Genomic DNA, 27,832 nt, shown 5'->3' on the forward strand with positions numbered 1-27,832 from the left:
AAAAGTAACAGATGGAAATTCAGACCCAAGGAAGGAGTGGTGACTACGCTGGGAAACAGATAAAAGAAAACAGGATATGGAAGGCTGGGTCACAGAGTACATAAAGGAGACAGGACAACTGTAAAAGGAAGGCTGGGTAGGGAAATGGAAATATCCTACTATCTGTCTAAGCCTCCACCTGAAGAACTGGGGGGGAAAAGCCAAATTAAGCTGAAAACAAGCTGAAGGAAGGTAATAAAGATAGGATCAGGAAACGAAAAATGGTAGAGGAAAATCAATAAACCCAAAAGCTGGCTCTTCGCAGAGACTGATAAAATCGATAATCCTCTAGCTAGCCTGATCAAGAAGAAAAGAAAACACACTTTCACTAATAGGAGTTCAAGGAGACTCGACAGAACTTTATAGGACAAGATATTAAGAACAACATTATACCACTAAACTTGAAAATGTGGACAACCTTAAGAAAGACACCAATTACTCTATCTACTAGAGAAAGTGTATTCGTCCTTAAAATGTTACCACAAAAACAAAACACAACCTTCCAGAGCTAGGTAGCTTCCCTGGCAGATTCTACCACCGAGTACAGAACCGATACTAACTCTTCATCCACAGTCCCAGGAAACAGAAGGGAGCACTTCCCCCTTCACTCTGGAGGGATGGCAGGGGGAGGGGAAACCAGATCCTTCTCTTGCCCCACATAAAAAAAGAACTAAGTCACAGACCAAACTGTGAAACGTAAAGCTAAGAAATACTTGGGAAAAAAAACAACACAAGATCTTTGTATTTCTTTGATCTCTAGGACACAGAAAGCACAGCTATTTGTACTGGTAGACTTGTTACTAGAATTCATCACCACGAGCTCAGTGGCTTCAACAACACAAATTTACTATCTTCGGTAGATCAGAAGTCCAAAACAGGCAGCGTGGGGCTACGCTCAGACAGCGGGCAGGGCTGCTGCATTCCTTTCTGGTGGCTCTTGCCCCATCTTCAAATTCAGTGATGGCCAGTGGAAATGACAATACACACGACCAAATGGATGCATCTCGAAAGCACCGTGCTAAATGAGAACACCCACAGACAAAATGCTCCATGCTGTTTTGGTCCATTTACATGGCGTTCTGGAAAAGGCACAACGACAGGAACAATGACCGCCAGAGGCTGGGGGACCTTTTTGAGGCGACGGAAACATTCTCTATCTCGATTATACTGATGGTGACACACTGTCCAAATGCAGGGAACACCCCAGAACAGTGAACTGTCCGTCAATTAGACCTCACTAAACATGATTTCTGCAAAAGATAAAGAAAAAAACCTATGCCACATAAAAGGCACTAAGCGGTGGGTCAGGAAACCAAGTGTGCTGCCAATTTTTACAATGCCAAAAAGTTCAACATCTAAACAGCTTTATCCACATTATATATGTTTTTACTACTGACCATCAGAATAGGTTTTAAGCATGGTAATGAGCAGTTTTAAAAACGGGAAATCAGATATTTAACTTCACAGTCACTCCAGGAAACTTGAGCGTCCCAGGAAAGAAATGTGCCTCGGAGTCATGTGAAAGGCAGGGGGCATAAGCTACTATAAGAACAGAGTTTTATCAGACAAGTCACTTACTCAGTGTGATGGTACGCAAGGAAGCATCATGTCAACAGAGCTCTTGGAAGGAGCCAAGAAAAGAGCAGCGAATGTTCTCCTAACAAAGATTAGCTGATGCTAGGACAGAAAACTGACAGTCTTAAGAGCTCACATCACATTTCTCTTACATGTAAAGAGAAGAACTGCCACCTGTATTTCTAGGGTTATTGGAAAGAAAAGACTTCGCTAGGAAAAAGTCTGTTCCTCTTCCAATCTGTCCCTCATAATGGTTATCTCCATATTAAAATTAAAAATCAAACTAGAAAGAACCAGGGAGTACATGCTCCGGGTCTGAAACCTTGACATAGTAGCTGTGACCACCACCTAAAGTTCTATAAGACTGCAAAGCAGGTCAAGCCAAGGCCTGCATCAGTATTGTGCTCTACGTCCATATGTGTTTAAATCTCCATGATTGCTGAAATGTTCCAAAATGTTCACGAGTGGAAACAAACCCATCTTTCAGGCTAACCAAACATATTTCTTTTTTCAGAAATTGGGATCTTACTTTATTTCACATTTAGAAACTTTTCTAAGTCCAAAGTTCTGAAACAAAGCTAAGAATGCACCACTAACTAGACATTAATACGGCTAACAGATATATCAGTTAAAATTTTACGACTTAATGTAAGCTACACTTTTATTGTCATGTACTAATTAGGGTGTTTTTATAAATTAAATGTTCAAATTAAGTAAACACGAATCTAACAATTAATACATTTAGAAACAAATTTAGGTGAACATACACAGTAATACACAAGATTTACAATGCAGCTATAGAATTCCCTAATCAGAATTTATATATATGTAACACTAATAAAAAAATTGTTATTATGTTAAAACCCCCCACGTATTTAATAAAGAACTTATATCCAGTTATATAAACCTTACAACTCGACAATAGGACAAGCAACCCAATTTATAAATGGGAAAAATATTTGAATAGACACTTCAACAAAGAAGATACACAAACAGCAAACAAACACAGGAAGAGCTGCAAATAAAGGTCACAAGGAGACACACACCCACGATAATGGCTGAAATTGAAAAGACTGCCAAGATGTCCGCAAGATTGTGAGGGAACCGGAATTCTCATTCACTGCTAGCAGGACTGAAAAACAGTACTTACACTTTGGAAAACAAGATAGCGGTGTCTAATAAAGTAAATTTACTCTGAGCACATAACCCAGTAATTCCGTCACCAGGGGGAATAAAAACATGCTGGCAAAGACCTACATGAGAAGGTTTGACAGCAGCTTCACGCATAATAGGTCCAAAGTGGAAACGACACAAAGGCTTATCAACTGGTGAACAGATAAACTGGTATACACTCACAGGATAAAATACAACTCATCAAAAAAAGATACAATACTGATTAAAAACAACATGGCTGACACTCAAAAATATTAGGTTAAGAATATAACCTACACCTCAACCAATATTGCGTAAAAAATTTTTTTAATCAACGATCTAAGTTTCCACCTTAGGCAGAAAAAGAAAAGCAAATTAAACTCACTATAAAAGGAAGGAAATAATAAAGATAAGAGCAGAGCAGAAATCAATGAAATGGACAAACAACTGAGAAAAACAAAAATGAGTTCTTTGCAAAGATCAACTGGATAAACCTCAAGCTAACATGATCAAGAAAAAAAAAAAAAAAAAGAAGACCGAAATTACCAATATCAGGAATGAAAAAGGGGACATCAGTATAGATCTTACATACAACAGTAGAGTAAGAGAATATTCTGAACAACTTTTAGATCAATAATTCTTTAGGTGAAAGAGACAAATTCCTTAGAAGGAAAAAAATCACTAAAGCTGACTTAAGAAACACAGTAGATGAATAACCCTGTGTCTATTTTTGAATTCATAAGTAAAAACTTTCCAGAAAGAAAACTCTAAGTCCAGACTACTTAAATGTGGAATTCTGTCAAATATTCAAGGAATAAATAATACCAATCCTATGCAAGCTCTCAGAAAACAAGAGGGAACACTTCTTCAGTTATTCTACTAGGCTAGCATTGCTGATGCCAAAACCAGACCAAAAAAAAAAAAATCACAAAAGAAAACTACAAACAAACATTCCTCATGAATATTGACATAAAATTCTGTATCAAAATATTAACAAATTTCATCCAGCAATGTAAAAAACAAACAAAAAACAGATAACATACAACGACCAAGTGGCATTTACCACAGGAATATAACGTTGGTTTAACATTCAAAAATCAGTAAGTGGAATTTACTATATTTACAAAATAAAGGAAAAAATCATACGATCATCTCAAATGATGCAGAAAAAGCATTAGAAAGAATTCAACACACATGATAAAAACTCTCAGCAGACAGGAAAAAAGGGAACTCTTCAACCTGATAAAGGACAGATAAAATCATATTCAATGAATAATGAGCACTTTCCCTTAGGATCAGGAACAGGGCAAAGACTTATGCTCTCACTACCTCTTTCAACACTGTACTGGAGGTTACAGCCAGTGCAATAAGAAAAAGAAATTGAAGGCATACACACTCGTAAAAAGAGAAGTAAAAACGTCCTTCTCACAGATGCAATGATCACGGATGTAAAAATCCTAAGAATATATTAAGAAGCTACTGGAATTTAATAGGTGAATTTAGCAAGATAATAGGACACAGGATCAACATGTTAAAAAATCAATTGTATTTTCATATAATTAGTAACAAGTAAACTGGAAATTTTAAAAATACCATTTACAAAAAAAAACATGAAATACTTGGTATTATATTTTAAAAAAAAGCTTTAAAAATTCCACTTATAACAGCTTAAAAAACATGAAATACTTGGTATTATATTTAACAAAGTATTTGCAAGGCCTATACACTGAAAACTACCAAATACTGCTGAGAGAAAGTAAAGCAGATTTACACGACTCTGCTCATAACACTGCTATGATGCCACTGCGTGCAAAACTGATCCATCTCAATCAAAATCCCAGCACTGGGGAAATGCAAATTAAAACCACAATGAGATACTATTCATACTCAAATACTGGTAAGTATGTAGAACAACTGGAACTTCTCAGTCATTGCTGGTCAGTATATAGCAGCACAACTCCTTCAGAAAATAAATTCTTAAAAAGTTGAGTACACATGTAAGATTCCATTTATATGAAATTCAAGAACTGGCAAAAGTCATTTACGGTAACAGAAATCAGAAAGGAACTTTGGATGGGTAGCCAGGGGCAAGGAGTTGACTGCAGAGGCAGAAGAGAATTTTGGAAATACTAGAAGTATCTTTGCTGGGCTTGTGGTTATACAGGTATATACATTTTTTCAAAACTTAGTAAAGCTGAACAGTCCAAATTAGTACATTTTATTGTTCGTAATTTTATACCTCAGTAAAATTTCTTTATAAAGTAAAAACTGGGGCGCCTGGGTGGCTCAGTCAGTTAGTTTAAGTGTCCGACTCTTGGTTTTGGCTCAGGTCATGATCCCACAGTTCGTGAGTTCGAGCCCCACATAGGGTTCTGCGCTGACAATGAAGCCTGCTTTGGGTTCTCTCTCTCTGTCTCTGTCCCTCCCGAGCTCTCTCTCTCAAAATAAATAAATAAACTTAAAAAAAAAAAAGTAAAAACTAAACTTAAAAAAATTGTTATTTAAGTCCATGTTCCCCTCTGCCTAAAAGCTCCACGTCACAGTGGAGCAGGCAGGCTGAGGGGACCCGTGCAAGTCAGTGGGGCAACTACAACCTGACCCAGTTTTTCAAACTGTGCCTCCAAGCTTCACAGAAGGCTCCACGGAGCATTTCGGCAAGTCTTTAGTGTTTGCTTTGTTTCGTCTCATTTCACTTACTAGCATTTTTTCTTATTTTGTGAGTTGACGGACACCTTCCTCCCCCTTAAATTCAGTTTTCCTCTATCACCAAAATACATTTCCGTCTTTCCTCAGAAGAGTACATTTACTCCCAAGCACAAGGGATGTTCGAAAAACAAAACTACGAACACGTTACCTAGTATGAACAGAATTTTCTTGCCAGGAGCCAGATAAAAAAGAGCTTTGGGCTTCAAACGCAGATGCAGTTCTCCCACCCTGACCACCCAAATATCCAGACTTTCTACCTTATTGCGTTTTCAGACTACTGGCTGCCAATGAGGCGAGTTCAAGACCATGTGCTTCAAACACGGTTAAAACTTTCTCACTCAGGCATAGTTATACAATTTCTTCCCAATACTAAGAGGAGCGTGACTCCAAGAAGTTGTTTTAAAACCATGATGTTAGACAAATTTTTAGGGTTGACAGATCTCTGCCATGTTTCTTAATAACAAAGGGCAGGAACCACAGCAGCTTTCGGACTCACTAACACCACAAAATAAGGGCACACAGACAGCATCTGAAGGGCACGCTGAGCAGACAGCTCAGTGCAATAATCGTGTCCCTGATGTACACTTATTACGAATATAAATGCTAAGGTACTGGGGCGCCTGGGTGGCTCAGTCGGTTAAGCGGCCGACTTTGGCTCAGGTCATGATCTCGCGGTCCGTGGGATCGAGCCCCGTGTCGGGCTCTGTGCTGACAGCTCAGAGCCCGGAGCCTGTCTCAGATTCTGTGTCTCCCTCTCTCTGACCCTCCCCCATTCATGCTCTGTCTCTGTGTCTCAAAAATAAATAAACGTTAAAAAAATTTAAAAAAATAAAAAATAAAAATAGAAATGCTAAGGTACTAAGTAGTTACAGGCATCAAAACACAAGTTACTCTTGAATCTGATGGAAAGGTGAAGACCGAACCGTAACAACTGTGACTGTGCTCCACTTTTGAGAACAGTAAGAACATCAAAGATGGTGTCACGTACACAATCTTGATAATCATAACATCCATGTGATTCCATTAAAAAAAAATGCAGTTAAAAAAGACAAAGAAAAAAAGAGAAACTCTTATTCAGAGGCTGGACTTGACACAAACCCACTCGTGTCAGATGATGACAAGCCCGACAAACTCAACAAAGGTCTCTGAGCGGCCGGGGAGGACCACAGAGCCCACGCCTCGGTGGTGCGCAGAGCAACGGAATGCCTGCCAACCGCTGAAAATGCCCGAGAAAGGCAGAGGCAAGAAAACGTTTTTATGACAAACACACGTCTGAGACCACTCAGTACACAGAACCAATCTTCATCCCCAGAAGAATTTCTGAAAACACTGCATTACTTAACAATGATAGAAAATGACTTCCGGAATGGTGACCTTGAGTCAACAGCCCTTGCTAAAAACAGCACAATGTGCAGTATGTGCTTTATGAAGGCAGCCAGAGTGGTTATAATTGTCATCGTTTCCTAGTTTCAAGTCCTGAGCTCCGGTTATCTCTCAATGTCAGGCATGTAGAAGCCTGTGCCCGGGTTATCACCCCTAGTGCTGTCTTAGAGGAAATGGTATCAGATAGAGTTTACGTCCATGTCCGGCGATGTTTGTAGAACCACCAAAGGGATTCAACGAATTTTTAAGTTTTCAAGCACGTTTTGAAAATGAGGTTTCCCGTTATTATAAAACATCTTCAACAGAAAATAATCCATCCTACCTGCAGGGAGATAACTGCCAGGTCTTATTTGTAGGGTCATTATCGCCCACTGAAATTCTGTATTTTCTCTGACTTTCTAATTGGCTAGTGACACATCATTCTCAGTTTCTCACTCCCTTTCCATCCCCTAAATAAAAGAACACCTTCCATTTCCTCCACAATGCTCCCTTCCCCACCCACCCCACAGGAGCACCGACTGGTCACAGCACAGCACCCGCTGCCCGGCGTCAACACTGGTGGGCTGTGCCGGGTTGGAATCTGCGATGCTTAGAGCCGCACGGCAATGAGGAAACAAACAGTCCTCCTTCTTACTGCGCAGTCTGACCGAGGAGGAGTACGTTACCATCCTGGAGCACCTGGAGCTTAGACTCTTATCAGCCCTAACACAGACAGCCGGTAATCTGCTCCCTCCCCTGAGCCAGACCCTGGGCTGGGACGCTTCACGCCCACTGTCTATTTCCATTTAACCCTCGTAACTGTCCCGTGAGAGAGGTCCTCCTTGATGCTCACTTTCTAGCTGGGCAGGCTGGGGCAGAGAGGTGATTAAGCAACCCGAACCCTGATCACACAGCCACGAGACAGGAGCGCCAATCAGGATTTCAAAGCTCACGGTCTTCACAGCGCACCAACTGCCTCTGTGGCCTGCGCTCCGGCCGTCAGTCTGTACTTCACTTCTGGAGTTCCCACTGAATGCCACAGACTCCCTTTATCCTGCTTTATTTGACTACAAGGCACGTATCTTCTCTTCGTGCGGCATGAAGTCATTACTGTCTTAACTTTCAAAAAGTCAGAGGACAAATCAAGCCAAATATCATAGATCTGGGCAGCCTTGAAACTTTGCTGTTTGCAAATCACTGTGACACTTAAGTGTGGAAGAACGTTACCTGGGGTTACAGTTAGCTGAAAGCAGTGGAGCTTGTTTGGATCAGGAAAATGCACTTTACACGTACCTGCAAAAGAAACAGCACATCAGGAAGGTCTGACAGCCGGCGGCAGCCCTACACAGAGGCTGACCTTGAAACACGCGTGGCGTTTAAGGTGCTGGAGGCGTCTGTAGACCCCTCCTCGCTCTTGGCGTGTCACTAACTGTGCCACTATTGCTAACACTGCAAGCCGGTGACTTTGCCATGGGTGTCCCTCCTTACAGTCCCGCCCTCTTTAATTCCAAACTGAGATGGCTGCTTTCAATCTTTTAATGATCACTGAAAACTGAGATCTTTCCATTAACTTTAAGAATAATGCTACTTTAGTTTGAAAAGAGAACACCACACTTCAAGGAGATTAATACGTGTGGGTAAGGCTAACTAAACATGGCAAAACCAGAAAAACGCAGGCCAATTTCTGGGCTGTTCAACCACCACCACACTTATTCAGACCCATCACAGTAAACGGAAGCTCCAAAGGTGTCCTTGAGGGGCACCTGGGTGGCTGGCTCAGCCCGTTAAGCATCCGACTTTGGCTCAGGTTATGATCTCACAATTTGTGAGTTCAAGCCCCGAGTCGGGCTCTGTGCTGACAACTTGGAGCCTGGAACCTGGTTCAGATTCTGTGTCTCCCTCTCTCTCTCTGTCCTTCCCCTCCTCATTCTGTCTCTCCCTCTCTCAAAAATAAACATTTACAAAAAAAAAAAAAAAAAAAGGTGTCCATGAGGTTAGCTAGCACCCAGTTTACCTGGCATTAAAAAAAAAAAAGTTTCACAACCCAAGTAGTAGCTCAGCTTGCTTTGTGGATGAAGGGATGCTCTGCTCAGATGGCAGTGCCCTATGCCCCCTGTGCCACACCGGAAGGGGTCTGGTCAACCGGGACAAGGAGTTCCCATAGGAGAAGAGGGAATGGCTAGTGGTGCAGACAGAAGTTGGCCACATCCTACATCTGTTCCTTCAAACAAAGGGTATAGAAGAACAGTAAGTACACAAGGAATAAACACCCACTATACTGGAAAGGAATATGTAGAAACTGTCTATAAACTCAGAAAATACTACACTGAACTCCTTGGATCGCCAGCTGACTTTATTTCTTACAAGTCTCACCGCAAACATTTTGCCTGGTTTTATAATGGTATGAAATTTCATCGAAAACAGGACAACTTCAATTTTGACTTGGAAATGGCCCTTAGAGATCATCTCGTCCAATATCCTCAAGCATGAGATGATACAAAGGTCCAGAGAGGTTCGGCAACCAGCCCAGAATCACACAGGTTATCGACAAAAGGTTTAGTTCCCAAATTAAAGACTAGTTCATGGCTCTTCTCCTCATACCACACCTCACCTCATGACTTCAGAAACAGCCTGGTGTGATGCGTAAAAGCCATACAAAACTGTTAGCAGGGTTTCTTCCTTTATCAATCTCTGAGAAAATCATTGTAGAGTGAAAGGTAACTTAGTCTACAAGAGCAAGAAGGGGTCTTAGAGATTACACCGTCACATTCCTTATTTTATAAACAAAGAAACTGGGAGCCATGTGCCCAAACCACAGGTGTGAACTGCACATGGAATAACTGGAATATGCTTCGTTCTTCCTAATCTTTCTTTTTAAAAAATTTTTAATGTTTATTCATTTTTGAGAGAGAGAGAGAGAGAGAGATAGCATGAGTGGCGGAGGGGCAGACTGAGAGAGAGAGAGAGACACAGAATCCGAAGCAGACTCCAGGCTCTGAGCGGTCAGCACAGAGCCTGACGTGGGGCTCGAACCTACAAACTATGAGCTGATGTCAGACGCCCAACCGACTGAACCACCCAGGCACCCCATTCTTCCTAATCTTAACTTGAAATGATAAATGCTATCTTTCCAGTGAGATGTATGTAACAAAAATGTACGACAAGGGCTTAGAAAATGTTCACGGATCAGCTGAAGTTGGCATCATTTATTTGTTTTTAATACTTGGCATTCTCCTTCATTTTGGTAAAGGTATAGATGTAGAAACCCATCCTTCTAGAACAAATTGGCCCACCAATAAGAAATAAGTTACCAGGTAGATTAAAAAACAATAAAACTACCGAAAGAACCAAACATCTTAAAACTCAAAAAAAGCCTAACAACCACCACAAAAAGTGAAAAGTCAGGTTTTCATTTTAGTTCAATGCAAGGGCTGTATGAAAACCCGGGACCCTAGCCTTTCCTCTGCCTGCAGGCACAGGCTAGCACGTTCATGCTTCTATCTATCTGAGAGGGAACGTGTGGTTTCGCCAACAGAGAGACCTCTATAAACTTGCCTGCACAGAGCTCCAAACTAGTTCTTGATGCGATGCGTACAAGCAGCACTCTCACATGGCAAGTTATTTTCTTTTCCTTCGTTAACACTTTAGAGAGATACTAAGGATTTATTCTCCGGTGGCTCCTTGTTTGCTCTGTGATGAGATCTGTACTTTCGGAAAGCATGGCTTACTTGTACAAACGAACTTAGACTTCCCTGACTCTGACGGGGCAGAGGGAAGGGAGAAAGTGAGAAAAGAGGCAGATAGCACATACTTTTTTTTATCTGATACCTGGGCCATCAAGGCTAGCAAGATACCTTTTTCAGACCTAAGGTAGTAATTAAAATTCTGGCTTGAGAGCCAATTACACAGTTTTTATAATTTTTTTAAAGTAAGTTCCAGGCCCAACGTGGGGCTTGAACTCACGACCCTGACCTCAAGAGTCACATGCTCTACCGACTGAGCCAGTTTGTTTTTAAACCAAAATTTTAGATAAAGCTGAAGCTATCCTTCTCTACGGGCTAAAACCCAACAATCTCTGTCAGAGTCTTACTTAAGGACAAAATGAACCATGTGTAAGCGGTAACTTCTTATGGTCTTTGATTAAACATATGCATGTGTATATACATAAACCCTTTAAGAGAACCCCAAGACACTTCCTTCCAGTTCTGACTAGAAGAAAACTTTGAGGTCAAGCAATTCAGGGATTCTTTTTTTTTTTTTTTTAACGTTTGTTTATTTTTGAAAGAGAGAGAGAGACAAGGTGTGAGCAGGGGAGGGCAGAGAGAGAGGGAGACACAGAATCCGAAGCAGGCTCCATACTCCCAGCTGTCAGCACAGAGCTCGACTCGGGGCTTGATCTAACCTGAGCCGAAGTCGGGTGCTTAACCGACTGAGCCACCCAGGCGCCCCTAATTCAGGGATCTTTAAGACATTTTTGACTGAGACCCCCACTAAGAAGCCTATTTTATGATCACAACCCACCACACTCATATGTAAATACCATACATTAAAAAGAATTTTTCAGGAAACTGTGTGTACTTACCCTTACAAATGATTCTGCAACCACTTCAGGCGCACCCACCACCGTACTTCTAACTTTAGTTGGTGGCGGGAACGGACCCTCTCTGATCTGTGTCAGGTGGGCCAGATACCAAGTTCTCTCGAGCATTCGCCCAGACCAGGAGACCGACGTACAAAATATTTCGCCTACACTGACAAACATCCTCAACCTCAGAACCGTTTTTTTTCTTTTTTTTCTTTTTTTTTAACGTTTATTTATTTTTGAGACAGAGACAGAGCATGAACAGGGGAGCGTCAGAGAAAGAGGGACACACAGAATCTGAAACAGGCTCCGGGTTCTGAGCTGTCAGCACAGAGCCCGACGCGGGGCTCGAACCCACGGACCGTGAGATCATGACCTGAGCCGAAGTCAGACACTTTACCGACTGAGCCACCCAGGCGCCCCAGAACTGTTTTTAACCAAGTATGATGATAAAAAGTCCTAATTCAAAAAAATACTAAAATGGTCAAAGTTTTCAGGCTTTAGTGGTCTTACACAATATGCTAAGTTTGGGAAGGGATTAGTAACAGGAAAAAACCGCACCTTTGACACATCACACAAATGAGCGGCCTGGGGAGTGAGCCTGCTCACAGGTGAAGACCACACCGTGGGTCTCTGTGCCTGGGCAGGAAGGACTGAGCACGGTGAGGACAGCTGGTGACATGGGGGTACATGGCCACCCCAGCCCATGCACAGAGATAAATTACAAGTAAGCACTTTGTGGACCAAAAAAGTGGTGCCGTCACTCACAAAAATAGGACTGTCTGTCATTGATTTATATCTTTTCACTCAAAGAGGACGTGGGACGGGGCGCCTGGGTGGCTCATTCGGTTGAACATCCAACTCTTGATTTCGGCTCAGGTCATGATCTGATGGTTCGTGAGATCGAGCCCCGTGTCTCTCCCTCTCTCTCTGCCCCTCCCCAGCTCATGCACGTGCACTCTCTCAAAAAAAAAGGACAAAAAGACGATGTGGGACAGAATGCTGTGGAAGAGACACAAAACCTAGCCAAAGCACCTCTGACATAACAAGGAGAGAGACAGCACTGCCGTGCTGCTCTCAGAAAGACGGTAAATACCTCCCTCTCATCAGAGCCCTGAAAAACTTCCACCTGTTTGCACAAAATTAAAGCTTACTCCTAACACACAAAACCAGGCTCTGGGCTCTGCAAGATTATTGCCATGTAAAAAGCTTCTCCGTGCAGTTACCCTGCAGCATTTCCGGTCTGAATGTGGACGCTGTACTTACACGGTAAATTAGCCTCAAGCTCTGCAACCTCTGTGGAAACAAAGAGACCGTCGTTAATATCCATCAACTCTGCACAGAAAATCCCTGCTCTAACCTGGCAACTTCTTCCGGAACGCCGCGGAACAAAACAGACCGAAGTAACTGAAATCTACACGTGGTCTACCGTTTAAGACTTCAAGCCATGGAATCGCTTTCAAATACACAAAGGGACTTGCGGGATGCCGGCAGATACGGTCACAGGCCCTTGAAAACGTACTTGGTATACATGAAAATACTTTAAAATTCACATGGAAATCCCCCATAGGTAGGTAAACAGTCACTGGAGTCTTTTTGAAAGTCTTGTTCCCCCACACACAGGAACTGCTGCCCTTGGAACGTGATCTATAAACGCACCTGTCTCTCTTCTGGTTCTTTCAGACCTGTCTTCCCATGCAGGCTTGCCCCGTGTGTGCTGGAACTTTTCCAGCGAGAGAAAACTCTGCCTCCTGCCAGGGTCTGCTATCTGTTAACATCTCGCGACCGCCCAAGGAGCGGGGCTCGGTGCCGCAGTCCCCGGCCCCTTCGCTCAGCAGTGAAGCCCGGCGCCCCTCTGCCGGGACAAAGCTGCAGACACCCCACTCCGACTGCTAAGAGCCGAGCTCTGGGGATACCCGGAAACAAGCAGGCAGGCAAGTCACCGGTGCCTCAGGCACAACAGTGTGCTCTGGGGTCCTGGGGGCACAGAGGCCCCCACCCGCTGTGGAGACTAGAGAAAGGAGGTCTATGGGCCAGGCTTTCAAGAGTAAGTAGAATTAAGTCCAGCAGAAGAGGAACGAAAAGGTTTGCCAAGGAGGTAAGTTAGTGATGGGCAAGAGCATGGAGCACAGACAAGCACAGACAAGCACAGGAAGGAGAAGGTGCGCAGGGCAGCCAGGGCAACGGGCACAAAGCGGCAGAGCAATGAGAAACCAGGAGGGCTCTGCGCACGGCCTGGAGTTCCCAACTTGAATCTGCAGAAATAGGGAGCAGAGGGTCATTTCTACCAAGTTTCCAAACTTTCCTCGAGAGGACAACTTCAGAAAGGGCAAAGCGGAGGTCTGGTGACCTATGACACGAGGCGGCCAGGGCCTAGCAAAGGCAGGGACAGTCAGAGAGCCTGAGGGCACAGGGTCTGCCCGCTGTGTGGGGCGGGGGGGGGGGGGGGGGGCGTCCGAGATGGCACCGAGAGCTGAGCTGCTGGGGAAGTCCTGGGAGGAAGAAGCTGCAATCCGGGAGCACGGCCAGGGCCAAAGAGACCCCGTGGTGATGCCACCTGGACCTCATGGGACTGACAGGGGAGGCTGGCAAAAAGAATGAAGCTCGGCAGAGAGCACAGAGTCACTCAGGACAAACAGGAGGAAAAGGAGGAGACACGTGGGGAACGTAAGTGATTCAAGAGACAGACTGGTCCCAGGGAAATGAGGCCCCGGTCGAGGCCACCGGATGCGGATCGGACCCCGCTGAGGGTCCTCGAGACGGCAGGAAGGCAGGTGGCAAGATGGAAACCAGATTCCAAAAAACTAAGAAGTAAATGGGGGGCCAAGACACAGAAGCAGTGGGTAGGGCGATTCCTTCGAGTGAAGTGTGGAACGGTGGGCAGGGAAGGGAGGGGGGCGCCATGACCTTGGGAAGCTGAACACGGAGCGCGTCGGCGGGAAGACGGGCAGGCAGACGGCTCCACTCTGAGGCCGAGGGCTGGAGGCCCACAGGCCTTTAGTATCAGCTACTTGAGAATCTGGGGACAGACAGGCAGCCCGCTAAATGTGTCCACTCTGGGCTCCAGGTATCTGGAATGGGCATTCAGAAAAGTGGAGTGGGGCAGAGATGGGTGGAGTGAGGGAGCGGAAAGGTGCTCACGTGGTTCTACAGTGTTCTGTCCAGTGCCCTAGCCGGGGAGAGCGTCCTCACTCCTGAGAAAAGGAGCAGATCTCTTCAGCGGAGCCGGGCACGGAGAGAGGAGTGACAGTTCATTATCGTCTTGCTGTGATTGGAAAAGGAACAAGTTCTGTGGTGAGGTGCAGGCCTGGGAAGTGTCTTTTCCTGGCCACCTGGCGTCATGGCACATTTTACATTTAAAATCCAGTCACTTGATAAAACGTAAGGATAATCCTATGAACATTCACTATCATTTTCTTCTAATGAGCACGGTGAGCTTTGGTTTCGTCTTTCTGACTGGCCCGTTCTCACCGTCCTGGGGCCAGGGCACTCGCTAAAGAAAACCTCGAACCGCAAAGGCGGGCCGAGGCCAAAGTGCTACCCGCTCCGAGGACACCGATACCAGGCCCTCCGAGGCCTTCCCAGGGCCACACTCCGCTCTGGCGGCTCACACAGGGCATTCGTTTTATCAAAAAAGTGTACATTTTAACAAATGAGTCATTCATGTTAATCACTTCAAAATAAATGCTACCTGGGGGCGCCTGGGTGGCTCAGTCGATTAAGGGTGTTAAGCGTCTGACTCTTGGATTTCGGCTCAGGTCATTATCTTACTGTTTATGAGATAGAGCTCACATTAGTGAGCACAGAGCCTGCTTAGGATTCTCCCTCTCTCCCTCTCTCTGCCCCTCTCCTGCTCACACATGCACACTCTCTCTCTCAAAATAAACATTTAAAAGAATAAAATACCTACATAGAATGTATGTTTTTAAACTGTATTTACATATTTTATTACACTACCATTTAGCTTGTTGCTAAGAACTTACAAGAAACCGTCCTTGAGGGCCCTCGTCTTGAGAGACTGAGGCCGGAACTGGCTTTCCCCGGCAAGCCTATCCCGTCTAGTTGTGAAACTCTGGTAGTCCAGTGTGCCCAGAGGATCTGAGGAGGAGGGGGCCACAAAACAGAAGCAAAATGTCTAAGGCGGCCGTCTGGTGCCAAGGGTCGGGGAAGAGCGAGGTCAGGACGCAGGAGGACAGCAAGGCACCGACCAGGGGCACGGTGGTGACCGAACAACAGAAGCGGACCCCTGCACCACCACGATGGGGCGTCGGGGCCAGAGGCCTGTGTCCAGAGGAAGCCCTACTGTAGAACAGGAACCCTCCGGCCTGGCTGCATATAGATCACCTGGGGAGTTTTCTGCTGTTCTGCCCACTTAATCAAACAACAGCTTTGGTGAGGCACAATTTACAAGAAAACAGACCCACTCTAACTGTACGATTCAATAATTTTTAGTTAAAACCTGGAGTTGTGCATTCGTCACCATAACCTAGTACCTGCTCAGCTTTTACCACTCCTAGCCCTATGCGGACCCACTACACCAGGAGGTGTACGTGGGGCCCAGGCCTCTGAATGTTTTACCCTCCCCAGGTACAGGAAACCGCCACAGGCTACTTGGCCATGCTCAGATATTCGCACGCAGATGTTTACACAGATGGATTTGGTAACTTCACGTTGTAGTCTAGAATTTCAGCTCCAAAGATGAGCGTTACGCTTCCATTTCTAGGTTCGGTGTCACTCAGTCAAGGAGAGTGGACAAGGGCTGGGAGAGCCCCACCATGGTCAGGGCCGCTGCGAGGTTTTGGTCCAAGCGCAGGCAGGGAGCGCAATCTTATGCGCTCAAGATGCTCAGCATTTTAGCTCAGCCTAGTGCAGTAGAAACAATAAGCCACACACTCCCATGGAGCTGTCACAAATGACACAGTTCGTCTACACTTCAAATGATGGCAAATAAGAATTTATTAACATCAGTAGTCATACCTTAGAATCTACGTACAAGAAGTCTACGGCCAAAGAAATGAGCGGATTGCTTTACATGTTCGAGAGGCCTCTTAGCAAAGCGGTGGCCCTTCCCTGCAGGACCTCACTGCCTGCAGGACACTACCCCTACCTGTAAAATAGCAAGACACTCAGCTATTTTTAACCTGCTGAAGTCTCGCCTGTTCCAAGATGCTAACCCCTCTACACCTTACTGGCCCTACCTTTCATTTTGCACAATTCCGTGGCTGCACAACTTCCTTCTGAAAACTTAGACTCTTCTCCTTTCTAACTAAAAAGCAAACCACAGAGCCCACTCGAAGCATGCCTGCACTGAAATATCAGATTACAAGATCCACCTGATGACCGCGGTGGCCCTGGCACGGCACATATCCGCCCCTTTCTGCCACAGGCTGCTCGCAGCACAGCGCTCTTATTGTGTCCACACTGCCTGCCACTCAAATCTGCACACTCTTCACGGCAGGGCTGTACGGTGTGACCCAGCCCTGCAACCCTAGCACTCGGTCTGGGGCTTGGCACACACACAGGTCGCTCAGGAAATGCTTAACAGATAAGCACACTTGCCGGAAAGCTGGCGGTGCTCCTGGTGCGCATGTCCCGAGAGTGAGAAGCCCTTCTCCTCATGCCGTTAGGGACCAATGCATTCCAAAGGTGCTGTGGAAGTGTGTTCCCCCTGAGTTCCTATGTTGAAGCCCTAACCCTGTCCCCACACGTGATGGCATTAGGAGGTGGGCCCTTCAGGAGGCGATCAGAATTAGATGCGGTCATGAGGGTGGGGTCTTCACAATGGCATTAGTGCCCTGGGAGGAAGAGACACCAGGTGCCTGCGGGCCAGGAAGGGGGTCCTGACTGGAACCGAATCCGCTGATGCCTTGATTTTGGACTTCCCAGCCTTTGAGCCACGAGAAATAAATGTGTGTTGCTGAAACCACCCAATCTATAGTATTTGCTTACGGCAGCTTGAGCTAAGACAAAAGGTCAGTCACGGACGCAGGTGGTTCTTGGCAAACGCCAGCTCCAAGCCCCATCAGGCAAGGCAGCTGGGCCGCCCCACCCAGTCACCCAGTTAGCGATGCAGCTACCTCCCAGAAGCCTTGATTACCTCCTTCGGCCTGAACCACTACCTCCGAGATTTCTTTGACCAGAACTTTCTCTCAGCTTCCTGCCTGTCTTCATGCACTGAGCACCCCTTCTGTGCTCTCAGCATCCACGCGCAGTGCCCTTATCTGGGAGACACCCGAACTAAGAGCATCAGCTCTCCCAGAGACGGCACCGCCCGCACCCAGGCCTGAGGACCCCACGGACCCTCACCTCAGCCCTTCCGCTCTGTCTAGGGCCCTTCAGCAGCACACTGTGGAGTGTGGGCCCAGAGCACCCACGGTCCCTTTCACACTCAGGCCGCAACCCTGAAAACCAGCACAGCTGCCGCAGCAGAGACTGGTATCGATGGTAATGGAGTCCAAGGCCTCCCACCACCCCTACTCTCAACAGGAGTGGACAAGGGCAACTTGAAGCCTCATCCGCCTTCCACAACCCTCCCCGCCCCCCTGGGCTACCGGGCCCACCCACGTGGGGCCACCAACCTTGCTGGGCAGCTTCAATGGTATTCTTGGGGCCAGCTGCCTTAGCTCCATGTTAGCAGGACTCCTCCTTCTAGGCCACTGCTCTACTTCTTAAAATACATACTGTAGCGGGGCGCCTGGGTAGCTCAGTCGGTTAAGTGTCCGACTTCAGCTCAGGTCACGATCTCCACGGTCTGTAAGTTCGAGCCCCACGTCGGGCTCTGTGCTGACAGCTCGGAGCCTGGAGTCTGCTTCGGATTCTGTGTCTCCCTCTCTCTGTCCCTCCCCCCCTTCTCTCTCACTCAAAAATAAACGTTAAATAAATAAATAACACATACATACATACTGTAGTTCTGCTGAGTACTCTGCCAACATGGCAAGCCCAACCCCGAGCCCACCCCCAGAGTCCTGGGCAGGGCCTGGCATGACAACAGCAGCTCTGGAGAACAATGAACGGTTCTCTTTCCCCCACTCTTCCAGGAACTGCACTGGAACGGGCCTTCCTATCCCATCCCATGACCAGACTGCTCATGTGGACACAGCAGTTCCCCTGAGGCCCCGCGTGGCACCCCGAGGACACATCTGCACCCTAGACCCTGGGGAACACATGCAGGTGGGCGGCCAGGCCTCTCTGCTCCAGGCCCGGAGCGTGGACAGCCACACAGCACAGCCCCAGAAGCAGAAACCACCTGGGGTGCAGGGGTTGATACGGATAAAGGTGCACACATTCATTCTGTCTTGTTCCCCTAATTCCAGGACTGACCCTGAACTCAGCTCGGTCCAAGTCTCCACACTGAACAAGGACTCACAGAGGTGAAAGGTTCCTGCTGGCATGCCTGGAGCCTCTTGGGGTCTTCGGGGGTCACTAACAGGCTGGCACACAGCTGGACTAAAATGTTTGTTGAGTGAAAAAAGGAAAGAACACAAAGACACATATGATCCCATTGTACAAAAGGGGCTAAGCTTCTGCCGGATGAGACTCTAGCTCAGTGGCCCCATAAAGGTCCACCAGGAACTTAGTCCCACCTGCCCTGTGGCTAAAAACACTGGCCATGGTTCCCCAGTTCGGCCCAGACCTGCACAGATCTGACACGCTCTCCACAGTGTCCCCAGGTCCTAGGATTCAGGGCAGACAGCAGCTCCCAGTCTTAGCCTGGAAATACTCAATTGTTCTGCAGCCTCCAGGGGCTGCTGCTGCTGCTGCTATAAGCATCACCCCAGTTCCAGCCTGGAGGACGTCCCTGACAGTTACCCATGAGATGCGGATGAAAAGGTGGTATGACCAAGGTGCCAGCACAGGAGAGGCCCCCCCGGCCGGCTGCTCCCAGGCAGGCTTTGGTTTTTCCAGGGAGAGGGACTCCGGCCTCCCAGAGGCAAGAACAGGAACAGGAGCCTCAGCTGTGCAGCCACAACTGGCCCTGCCAACCTCTGCTCTCTCCCACCCATCCGCTCCGCCCTACAGCCATCTGCACCAAGCCACATCCCAACCTCTGGGCGACAGGATTCACCCCCACCCAGCCTCCCCCCACCACACATGGCTGTCTGCACATGGCCTTCAGCTCTCAGTGCTTCTGGGAACTGGGTGGGCTGCACAGACTCCCCGACTCCAGGCCACAACCCTCTCGGGGCAGCTCCCGGTGGACAACTGATCAACACAGAGCAGGAAGACCTGACCGTCTCGTCTGACTGGGGACAGCTCCGAAGGCTGCACCTGCCGAAGCAGGGGCTGTCTGGGGCCTTCCCCAAAGCTCCATTTCTTACTCTGCCTAAGCCTGCATCCCTCCTTTCCCTCCACAGGTATCAGTCCCAGCGACACTGCTTCCTAACGCTCCTGCTGGCAAATTCCGCATTCCCAGGAACCCAGCCCACGGCACCGACTCGCAATACGCTTTTGTGTAACCTAACGATCCTCATGAGTAACATTCTCACGTGAGTCCAAGTCACAGCCCAGGACGACAGTCTTACTGAACTCGGACGCCCGACTTCTCTCAAAGTTCCCAGAGGGGGCCTCCCCAGCCTCCCCTAATCACCCCCCCCCCCGAGTGCCCCAAAATGCTACGGACTCCTGGACTCCACACACCACTTCCACCATCAGAAACCTGCAGAATGAAAACCTCTGCCCCACCGGGCCAAGTAAAGGAGTGCCCTAGGTGCAGACCAGGTGATCAGGGGCCATCAGAGCACCCTTTAGTACGCACTGGTTTTTCACAGCCCCCAGTCTGAGGTCAGGCCCACCCCTGCTCTCTACCCACCCTCCACCACAAGCCCGAACTGCTCACCCCTCAGCCAGCCCAGCTCGGGCCAACAGCCACCTAGGGCAGACAGAGGGCAGGCCACGTGAGGGGTGTTACCGAGCCCTGCTACCCACAACTACCCCAGAAACCTGATCATCACCAGTGTCGTAGGAGGATGGAAACAGGTGGCCTCATGAGGTGGTTCTTTCTGCACCTCTCTCTGATGAGTCTCACAAGGTCAAGGACCTTAGCAGGGCCCCGTAAACCCCGTCAAAGACATCTGTCCTGGGAGGTGGAGCAGAATCCAGCTTTGTGGGCCTCAATGGGCCCCTCTGGGCTGCATTGGGTCCTAGAGCCCTTTGAGAGCTGGCAGGTGAATCCCTGAGCAGGTGCAAGGTGTGCAGGAGCCTTTGCACCCCCCTGAATGCTCTTTTCAATGGACTTGCACTTCTGCTCATTCAGATCTTGCTTGCCGGGTCTGCTCCCCCAGCGCCTGCCCCACCCCAAAACGTGGGTCTGGCTCTCCTGCTACAATAATACAGTTGTAATCTGGGCAAGTTTTTTAACCTGAGTCTCAGTTCCTCAGCGACAAAATGAACCACCCACCTGGCAAGGCTTAGCAAAAGGTAAATGACAACTTCTTATAAAGTGTCCAACGGAGGGCCTGGCCCCATGTGCCCAGTGTACAAAAGCTGCTATGAATTCGGTGAAGCAGCTGGGACAGTCTACTCGTGGCTTCCCACCTGCTCCTCCTCAGCTAACATCTGGACCTTCCTCACTGTAACTCCCAGGCGCTAAAATACCCTCCGCTTGAGGACAGCGTCAACACCGCTAACCCCTTCCTCGGTTTGCGTGGCTCCTGGCTTCCTCTGTAGATGGAACCCTCGAGCCAGCATCTTGGAAAGAGATTCAAGTCCTATCAGGCCCATCAGGTGAGGAGCCGCGTCCCGCGTCCCACCTGACTCCCGCAGCGCCGTCACAAATTCTGAATTCAATCTGACGGCATGGGTAGAGTATCAAAACGTAAAAAATGCTTTTTCCTCCATCGTTACCCCATCATCCATCTGGCCAGATAAACCCGAGCTAAGGCAAGGTGCAGGAAGAGTGAGGAGGAGGGCACCGCTGAAGACTTCCCGAACCTGACGCCTTCCTGGCCCCCACTCCTGCCCAAGGGCAGCGCTGATTCGCTTCTGAGAAGGACAACAGCGCGTTCACACATCCCAGCTCTCCTGCCATTAGGTCCGTTTCAGGACATATGAATGCCAGTAACCTCACGGGGTCTGCCTGCTGCAGCATGAAAACAGGCAGTCCTAACTGTGTGGCCCTTCTTTGCTTCCTAGCTCTACACACTTAAATGCAAACACATGCCATAAAGTAAAAAGTGCTGCAAATTCTAAGCTCTTAGGGCAGGAACTATTTCTTTTTTTTTTTTTTAATATGTAACTTATTGTCAAACTGTTTATTTCCATACAACACCCAGTGCTCATCCCAAAAGGTGCCCTCCTCAATGCCCATCACCCGACCTCCCCTCCCTCCCACCCCCCATCGACCCTCAGTTTGTTATCAGCTTGTAAGAGTCTCTTATGCTTTGGCTCTCTCCCTCTCTAACCTCTTTTTTTTTTTTCTTCCCCTCCCCCATGGACTTCTGCTAAGTTTCTCAGGATCCACATCTTCTGTAGTCTCATGACCCTCGGAAACTGTCTCTGCACCTGACAGCTGTAAGTCTGTTCAATGACTGAACGCAAAAGTTCCGTACCAACACAGGCATATTCACAGACACGCACACTCATACACGTTACACAAACCCTTCTCCAAAGAGAGTTCCAGGCCACTGTTATTAACTCTGTGAAGAGAACTACTTGGTACAAGGCTCTCCTCAGGCTGTGGCTTGAATAAAGTACAGAAGGATGCTGAGAGATTACTGAATCCCACTCCCTCCCTGTACAGACCAGAAACTGGTGCCGAGGTGTGGGAGAGGGACCCTGGAGCTTCTTGTGATTGAGCACAAGAAAGGAAGGGACTCCCCGGCCCCATGCACACCAGCCAGCCAGACGGCACCGGGACCAGTCCTGGGCCTGCTGGCCCCCCAGCACCGACATCCTTCCGCTAGCATCCCGGCAGCCCCTGCAGAGCACAACCCGAGTGCGTGAGACACGCCGTGCTTTCTTGCCGTCGGCGTTCCTCAGTGTGCGCACAGTACAAAGTCCTTGGAAGTGACAAGCAAGCACATCCTTCAACACTTTCAAGTAAGTATTTCTATTCAGCAACAGGCCACTTCGCATCCCAGAAGAGCCTCCAGTCAGACTTCATTTTGTTACAGGATAGAAAACAGCTCACATGGATGACATCACCTTTAACAAGCAGCCTGTCTCTCACAGACACCCTCCGAGTGGAGTCGGAGGCCGAGGCTGACGTCCGGGACCCTTTGAGACCGTCATCCCGCTTCAGTTTGCTCGCAAGCGTCAGCATTACTGCCACCTTTCCCCTGAAAGACAGACCGAGGGCAGGGTTAAAGTCACATCTCTAGACAAAGACTGGAAACTGAAGACAATACAATAAGGCGGCTAACAGTTTCCTAGAACTTCGTTACAGAAAAACTCAGTATGTGAGGTGCGTTCCTAAGAATGGATTCCTTCACAATCAATTTGGGAAATCTCTATGCTATCCTGTATAAGTCTGATTTCTTAAAGCATTAATGAAAATTTTAAAGAGAGAGCCACGGGGCACCTAAGCGGCCCAGCTGGTTGAGCGTCCGACTCTTAATTTCAGCTCAGGTCATGATCTCGTGGTTTATGAGTTCGAGCCCCAAATCAAGCTCTATGCCGACAGCTCCGAGCCTGCTTGGGATTCTCTCTTCCTCTCTCTCTGCCCCTCCCCTGCTCTCTCTCTCAAAATACATAACCTTAAAAAAAAAAAAAAAAAAAAAACTTAAAAAGGAAGAGCCACGCATTTAACATTCACTGGACACCAGGCCCTGGGACGTACTGGTAACAGGGCTCCCCCTGAGCTGGTGGTCGAGCAGAGCCTCCACCAACGGGTTCCACGTGGGTTCACCACCACCCACCGGTTAAGTGCGCCCTTCCCCGCTGCATGGCCCTCGCACCTGTGGTGCAGCCCCACAGTGCCCGGCCCACTGCAGACTTGCGGGGAGCATCAGCCCTGATGAGGGAGCCATGCAACGCGTTGTTTTCCTTCTTCCTCTAACAAAGGCGTGGCTGGAACCTTAAGAACCATCTCTGCACTTACTTATGATGTGTTTTATTGACATTTTTTAGGCAGTATCAACATGGATATTAAGTTATAATTAATGCACCAAACTGGATTCTCTTCACTGGCTGCTTCCAGCTCATCTGTGTTTCAGGCACCCCCACTGAAAGCTCACTGGGAAGGACAATAAAGATCAAACACAAAAATTGGTCACCAGCCCCATATTTCCATAATTCCCTTTGTTACTTTAATATTATTTCCTTTCAATACCACTCTGATTGTTTTCGAAAGAAAATTACCTAAAACTTCCAGATGAAAAACTTGACCCAAACACAAAACTTTTAGTTTGAGGCCAAGCTACTGAATGCCGAAATAAGAACCCCCCTCCCATTGGTATTTGTAAGCATTAAAAAAAAATTTTTTTTAATGTTTATTATTTTTGAGACAATACGAGAGACAGAGTGCAAGCAGCGGAGGGGCAGACAGAGGGAGACACGGAATCCGAAGTGGGCTCCAGGCTCTCAGCTGTCGGCCCAGAACCCAGCGCAGGGATGGAAGTCACGAACCGTGAGATCATGACCCGAGCCGAAAGTCAGACGCTTAACCGACTGAGCCACTCAGGCGCCCCTATTTGTAACCATTTTTAACCCAGGTTCCTAGCATAGCTTTTCACACCATCTTCTGTGTACCTCCCCCTTCTCCAAAGACTGGTGGATTTTATTTTCCATTATTTGTACCATAAAAAAAAAAAAATACTGAATAAGATCTTCTGCGTTGTATGTGACCTACACATAAACACACACCTAGCCCCTTTAAGAACCATTGGTCTAAATGCTTCAAAAGATGGTTCTATTACACACAGGGTTCACAAGCTCCCAACATTTCAAATCTGGAAAGGACTTCTCCCTCCAACCCCCAATTCCCACTCTTTTTTACTGACGTGGATCTTGTGACAATGGGGGCCCAGGAACGGCCTAGTCTGGGGCCACTCAGCTGCTAGGAGCAGTCACCGAAGAAACGTTAGTTTCCCTCTTGGAGATGATGAGCACATTTCGGTCTTGAGTGTGGTGACGGCTTCAGGGCTGTACGTGTACGTCAAGACTGATCTAACCGCATACTTTAAACATGTGCAGTTTCACGTCCTTCAATCACACCTCAGTAAAGCTGACACAAACGCGAAAAGATACCAACGCTGGTTTCTGCATTGCCACCTGACCACGCCATCCCCGCAGGTGAACCTACACAGCAGTCTGCACCATAACCACCAAATGCACATCTTCTCGGCTTTACCCAGGGCAGGGAGGTATCCGTTCAGGGACCTCACAAGGAGGTGCCTGGCAGTGGGACAGAGTCAGAAACACCCATGGGGGCTCCCGCCTGCAGCACCACCTACAGCTGGGCTCTCTTGCTCAGTCCCCACCTAGCATGATCTGGTCGGGAATCCCTTCGGCAGATGTGGATCACAAAACAGTGTTTGCCTCCCCAGCCAAGCCCCACGCCACACACCCAGCCTTGAGCACATCAGTCCTGCCACATGGTCAGGGTTGCTGTAGACAAGACATGCACCTTCACGAAGTCTGCTTGGCTCGTGCCCTCCAGCTGACCGTGCCAATACAAAGACGGCAACAGTAAAACAAGAGCCCGGCGTGCGTAAAGAGAGTTCTAGTCCTAGGAAAGTTATAACAAAGAGTCCGGAGGAGCAAGTGCCAGGGCAGGGCACACGCCTGGTCCACACCCAGCTCCCTGGGACCTGCACCGAAGGAGCCGCTCAGAGGGTCCTGGCAAGAGTCGTTGACAGACAAAGGCTCTCATCAAGACACTGTTCCGTGTCACTGCTGAGGATTCGGCTTCTTTTATAAACCTACTACCCCACACCGAAGTGGGCAGAATACGCCCCGAACTCAACCCCACCCGGAGTCGGATTCCTGGCTTCTTCAACAAATCTGTGGCCCTTAATAAATACACTGGGCACTGACTGCAAGAGATAAAGACAATGACACTCGTGTTTTGTTGTCCCTCGAAGGGAAGACTAAACTTACTTTCCTAGCATTCTAAGAAACCCAAGTGTATAATGACCACCTATCTCTCCATCTGTATCATTACCACAGGCCACTTCGGGGATAAACCTAAGGCCTGATTTGGAACGTTTCCATAGCTGTTAAGTTAATTCTCCACAAAGAGACTGGAACAAAAAGAATTATTCAAACCGTCAAGACGTTTGCTGAACACCTGCTGTTGCTTCCGAATCCTCTTTGCCTTCTGTAATATGCTTCACCCACGGAAGACCCGGCTTAAAACTGGACGGTCCCTTTGCCGCAAGTTCCGCCCCGTTAAGGCAGCACTTTTGGGGAGAGATCAGCCGTATCGAGTGGCGTCCACGGTCTCTAAATGCCACAAGTCCCAGCTGGCCCATTCAAGTTTCTCCTCTGGGTGGGAGTTGCTCTGACTGTTCAAAAGAGATTCTGGCGTGCTATTTACTAGTCTCATCGTCAACGTTTACTCGGCATCCCGGCCTACGGCCGCAGGGTCAGCCATGCCACCTGTGCAGGGACACCAGGGGCCAGTCAGCTCACGGGGTGAGGAAGTCATTTACAATCCTTCCTGCTGTGGAAAAGTCCCAATCTTAGAGTAAAAGGTACAACTGCAGGTCACTAGGGGACAACCAACTTCTCTAACCACAGTGGCCCAAGTCAGGGCACAAAAAAGTCCACGGACTCCCCTCCTCCTTCAGAATGCCGGCCCTGAAACCCCACCTGGGAGGGGAGTCCCCCTGCTTGGCTGACAGACCTTGGGAGCCCAACCCTTTATTTTCATCCGCAAACCCGCCCCCTCCTGCACTACCTACTACCCGAAGGGCAGGTAAATCGGGGTGGGGGTCCTTCAGCCGCACACCCCCACCCTGCTGTCCCCCACCACTCACCCTCATCCCCATACCCAGCCAGAAATCCTCCGGCAAGCTGGCCTCCAACCCCTGCTCCTCAACAACACCTTGCCCGTTTCTGGAAGCTTCTGTTCAATCTGCTGCTGTCCAGGTCTGGAGTGCCCTCCGTCCCTTCCCACCTAATCCTACTCCTTCCTCAGGACAGCAGATTCCGACATCTCCTCCAGGAAACCTTCTCCGGCCACTCCCGATCCCTCCAGTCCCCCGCTCCGGGGCTGGAAGGAATGCAGAGAGGGCAGGGCCCAGATCCCTCCTGTGACAGATGAGGAAACTGAGCCCAGGGCGCGGAGGGCCACACCCAAGATTAACACACCAGCGGAACCAGGTCTGGCATCCGAGACCCAGTGGTACAGATGGTTCCAAGACGCCCTCCCCCTCGGCGCCCCCCTCGGTGCGGACGAACCCTTCCACCCAGCCGCGGCCGCCCCCACCGCGGGGCAGCTGCAGGCAGGCGGGCGAGGCGGGAGTCCCGCTCCTCACCCCCGCCGCTCTCCAGGCCCGGCCTGACTCCCGAGGCGGGGAGGAGCCGGGCGGCCTGCGTCCGGGTCCCGCTTCCCCCGGCCACGGCGGGCTGGTGACCTTGGGCTCCGTTGCCTTCTGGACAATGCGGCCGGCAGCTCCCCGGCGACGGCGGGCGCGAGCGAGGCCGTGCGAGCGCCGGCACAAGCAGGCGCTCACTGCGGGCTGCCCCTCGAGCCCGGCGGCGGCCGGCGCCCCGGCCTTTCCCGGCCAGGCCGCCCGGCCCCGCGTCCCCGGCCCCCGGCCGTGAGGAGCGCGCGGCCTGAGGCGGCCCCGGCGCCGCCCGCCCGCCCGCCAGCCTGCCCGCGGCACCGGCGTCGCCTGGAGGCCCGCGGCCACCCCTCGCCCGCCGCGGGGCCGCGCGCTCCTCACCTGGGCACCCCGAGACAGGCGAGGCGGGCCCGGCACCCAACACCATGCCCGGCCGGCCGGCGGCGGCGGCGGCAGCGGCGGCAGCGGCGAGACGGACGCGGCCCCTCTCAGCCGCACCGGCTCCGGGCGGCGGGACCGGAAGTGGCGGGGCGGGGACTCGGCCTCTCTCGCCCGCGGCGGCCTCGACTGCAGCGGGCGCTTTAAAAAAAAAATTCAAAGCTCCGAAGAACTTTATTTGGAGCCTGACACGCGAACAGCGGCGTGAGCCCGCCGGGGCTGGGCTCGGCGACTAGCCGCCCGGGCCTCGCTCATTGGCCGAGAGTGCGTCCGGGGGCGGGCGTGAACTCGCCGCCTCTGCTGATTGGAGAGTAGCGGCCAGGGGCGGGGTTTCCCAGGCTGTTCCGGGAGCTTGCGCACCCGAGTGTCCGGGGCTCGGAGCTGCAGTTCCTACTTCCATTGATTTTGTCGTGTGCCGCGCCTTCATCTGCGGCCCGGGGGTGCTGGGCGCTGCCTGCGCTGGAGGAGTGGCTGGGCACCAGCTGATCGCCTCGGTGGTTGGGGCGCTCGCTGTGTACCCGGCACAATG

The 27,832-nt window shown here is 49.2% G+C and overlaps 1 protein-coding gene across 4 annotated transcripts in view; it reads right to left on the reverse strand.

Moving 5' to 3' along the window:
* The window catches only part of UBE2F (ubiquitin conjugating enzyme E2 F (putative)), a 53,390-nt gene extending 26,024 nt beyond the window's left edge, over positions 1–27,366 (reverse strand). Inside the window, exons 1-4 of one of the 4 annotated variants that reach the window (XM_047082990.1) lie at positions 27,247–27,363; positions 22,559–22,692; positions 12,683–12,712; positions 8,062–8,127 (exon numbers count right to left, since the gene is read on the reverse strand). In XM_047082990.1, coding sequence (XP_046938946.1) covers positions 8,062–8,127; positions 12,683–12,712; positions 22,559–22,676 — 214 coding nt within the window. In that variant the 5' untranslated portion in view covers positions 22,677–22,692; positions 27,247–27,363. Of the gene's footprint in view, positions 1–8,061; positions 8,128–12,682; positions 12,713–22,558; positions 22,693–25,621; positions 25,923–27,246 lie in introns of those variants that run through there. The other 3 variants (XM_047082991.1, XM_047082992.1, XM_047082993.1) reach the window with 3 other exon arrangements.
* Between the last annotated feature and the right edge of the window lie 466 nt (positions 27,367–27,832).

This window comes from Lynx rufus, unplaced genomic scaffold (assembly GCF_022079265.1).
Source record: "Lynx rufus isolate CCGP_SWC_20201006 ecotype Redwood Valley unplaced genomic scaffold, mLynRuf1.p SCAF_2, whole genome shotgun sequence".
In the NCBI taxonomy this organism is placed as follows: Eukaryota; Metazoa; Chordata; class Mammalia; order Carnivora; family Felidae; genus Lynx; species Lynx rufus.